This window comes from Durio zibethinus, chromosome 12, assembly GCF_047325235.1.
Source record: "Durio zibethinus cultivar Kanyao isolate XHJ-2024 chromosome 12, ASM4732523v1, whole genome shotgun sequence".
In the NCBI taxonomy this organism is placed as follows: Eukaryota; Viridiplantae; Streptophyta; class Magnoliopsida; order Malvales; family Malvaceae; genus Durio; species Durio zibethinus.
This window is the reverse complement of record NC_143173.1, coordinates 5432148-5435825: the sequence shown is the minus strand read 5'-3', so window position 1 is coordinate 5435825 and position 3678 is coordinate 5432148. Positions and strand designations below refer to the sequence as shown.

At 31.5% G+C, this 3678-nt stretch overlaps 1 protein-coding gene across 1 annotated transcript; it reads right to left on the bottom strand.

The window, feature by feature from the left end:
* Positions 1–607: 607 nt before the first annotated feature.
* On the bottom strand, positions 608–3224 carry LOC111297884 (uncharacterized). The gene is made up of 2 exons (XM_089769206.1): positions 958–3224; positions 608–735 (listed from the first exon to the last, which is right to left on the bottom strand). The coding sequence occupies exon 1, from the start codon at positions 2985–2987 to the stop codon at positions 1194–1196; it is 1794 nt and encodes a 597-aa protein (XP_089625332.1). The 5' UTR covers positions 2988–3224; the 3' UTR covers positions 608–735; positions 958–1193.
* Positions 3225–3678: the final 454 nt, after the last annotated feature.

Genomic DNA, 3678 nt, shown 5'->3' with positions numbered 1-3678 from the left:
TATCTATCAAATTAATTTTGATTATTTATCAAAAATAATTTAAATAAAAATTCAATCTTTGATTAATTTAGTTTGAAAATCAAATTAACCAAAATTTTAATCAAACTATGATAAAAAACTGAAAATATAAAACTTACCCATTTCATTACAAGTTATTAAGTTTTTTAACTTAATTCTTTAATATTTGAATATTTTTATTAAATGATTTTATTTAAATTATTTTTAATATGAGAAATTAAAAATTAAAAGTATAATTTAACTTAATATATTTTATTATTCGATTAATCGAAAATTTTAATCAAACTGAGCAAATTAATTTCAATAAGTTAATTTTTAAAATTAAAAAATTGAATTCAATTAATAAGAATAAAATACTATAATTCAATTAATTCAATTTTAAATAATTCGATTTGAAATTAATCAAATTAATCGAACAAGCATTCCTACTTACAAAATAAAGATTAATTGATAAAATATCTAAGAAAGATTAAAAAATAATAATAATAATTAAAATATAAAGATAGTCAGTGATCTTTTGACACTCCCCCTCAACGACTTCTCTTAGTATTGGTTTGCTAGTCATTTCGTGTTACTTTCTGAACGTCTTAAATTTAACTTCATTCATTAATTCTCTTAATATTGGTTTGCATTTGCAGAAGGAAAAAAGGGGAAAGAGAAAAGCTTGAGTGGGCTATGATCTTTCCATTGTATTGACTCCATGTTCATAAGCAGCCCCTGCTATTGAGCATGACCATATTTATTTTAGTTATCATCGAAACAAACAGATTCAAAACTACCATAAGCAACAAAATGAAATTATCTGTGTTTCATGTATCTGGAGTCTGGACAGTATGATTATAAAACTAGAATGAATGGTAAACCATTAATAATACCCAACCGTATTATGCCTATAGGTGCCCTAAAAAAAGAAGAGAAAAACTGAAGAAAAAAGAGTACCTGGAGGCCGCAAAATTCCAAATCAGCCTTCTTCCTGTATTTAATAATATACTTGCATGCTGCCTAACGCCTAATCCAGGAGTAAAAATGCTAACTTCTTTGTGAAGTTCATATGATGGAACTAGGAACTGCTTAGATATTTACTAGCAGCCCTTACAGATTTTAAAACTTGTTTGGATTTATTGTACCAATATTGGCTGGGAAGATATTACTCCATATTAGCACTCTGATAGTCTTCAAAGTTTCTGAACTAGTGCACGAAAATATTCTCCCGTTGAATCACTAAACAGTAGATCCACTAGCATGGCTGCTACGGATGCATCTGGAGAAAATCCTCTGTTAACCATTTCATGAAGAATTTGAACTCCCCTTGATGTGTCATTGTTTCGAAGAAATCCTATAATCATTACATTATAACAGAAACTATTGGGAATGCAACCATCCACTTCCATTTTACTAAACAGTTTGTATGCTTCATTCTGCAGCCCTTCTTTACAAGGTTCCTTGATCATTATACTATATGTGTAAACATTAGGGTGTATCCCTTTGAGTTTGAGTGCACCAAATAATTTCCTTGCAACTTTGAGTTGCCCAACTTGACACAAGCCATCAATTAAGATAGAATAGTGGACAACGTTAGGTTCCAACCCACTATTCTGCATTACATGAAAAAGTCCCAATGCCTGATGAATACAACCTCGCTTGCATAAGCCATCCAACAAAGTACCGTAAGTGATCGCATCTGGAACTAGGCCACGAGCACTCATTTCCTTGAAGAGTTCTTGTGCAGCTGCAAGTCTCCCAACCTGTGACATGCCACCTATAAGAGTGCTGTAAGTAATAGCATTAGGGATTAACCCATTTCGAGTCATTTCATGAAAAAGTTCCATTGCCTCATCTATCCTTTTAGCTTTACAATATCCATTGATAATGATGTTGTAACTAAATACATTAAGTACATGACCCTTGTTAGTTATTGAATTGAATAATTTTCTAGCCGTATCCATTTCACCTCGCAAACAATATCCATCCATCAATGAACTATAGTTAACTACATTAGGCTCAACACCTTGTTGAATCATTCTTTCAAAGATATCTTGAGCCTCTAAAGTCCTACCCTCTTTACAAAGGGCATCAACCACAATATTATATGTGATGACATCAGGTTTGCAATTGTTCGCCATCATTTCATTCAATAATCTTGTGACCTCCTTCCACTGACATGAATTACACATAGCATGAATTAAGGAACTATAAGTGACAACATTAGGTGGAATGCCTTCACCTCTCATTTCTGAAAAAAGCTTCAAAGCCTCGGTTACATTCTTGTCCTTACAAAGGCTATCGATGATAGTGCTGTACGTTACAATGTTAGGTGCACAACCTATTTCTCCCATAGTCCTTAGCAATCTAATAGCCAGCATAGTTTCACCTATTTTACAAAGACCATTTACTATCGTAGTATAAGTGATTAAATTAGGCTGATACCCTTCTTGAACCATGTCATCAAACAACCTCACAGCTAGAGCTACTTTACCTCCAATGCAAAGTCCATTGATCAAAGTGGAGAGTGTTGTAGTATTTGGTTCAATGCCCAACTTCAACATCTTCCCCAAAACCGAAAACCCAAAATCCACACGATGCAAGCGGCAAAAGCAATTTACCAAAATGTTGAGAGTATAAACATCAGGATAAATTCCTAGTAATTCCATTTGTCTAAACAGAGTGACCGCAGTTTCATAATACTTCATTCTAACAATGGCCCCTACTAATTGATTAAATTCCACAATAGAAGGACGTGGATGCATATGTAGCATCTGATCAAACTTGTTTAAGGCACCATCAATTCGATCAAACACATACTTGTGTTTCTTCTTGCAATGGGTAGCAAAGAAATAAGAGATTTGGGAAAAAAAGAGAGAAGTGGCAGATCTAGGGTTACCCGATTCCGATTGTCGAAGATGATCAAAGGCAGAAGAAAAAAATGAGCGAGAAGAGCTTCTCCAACCCCTCATCATCATGATCGTCATCAAAAGAAAAAAAATGGATTCAGCTGCTTCCTTATCGGATGAGGCAGCCACGCACCGCGATCAAATAATAACTTGCGCTCAAAAATCAAAACTTGATTTCGGACCCACGCCTAATTGACGCGTTCCATTTAAATCATTTACTTATTACTAGAGTCGGGTTCGGATCTTGTTAATTTAGGGCTGCTACGGATTTATCATTCGAAATCTTATCTATTTTAGTGTGGATATTCAATTGATAATTTACTTGGATGAATAGTAAAATTATGTCAGATGAGATTGAGAACAATAGTAAAAGTAAAATTAGTAATTATAAGAATGTAATTATAATTAATAGTGAAATATATATTTAGATTCAATAACGATGGTGTTGATAAAATAAATTATAGTAAAAAAAAATATTAAGGACATTAATCTAAAAGTGCAATAATAATTAATTTATATATATATATTTTAATGTTATTTAATATTTAAAATTTTAAAAATTTATTGAATCAAAATATTGACACATATTAAGTTACATTAAAATAGTAATTAAGATTTTGTCATATAAAAAATTTTAAAAATAAATTAACAAAATACTAAAAAAAGGTGTAAAGATAAATGCTATTAAGTTATAAGGACATTTTAATCATTACAATGTAGATTAGAAAGTAGAAAAGAAAAAAAAAATAATAAGAGGGGCATAAAAAGA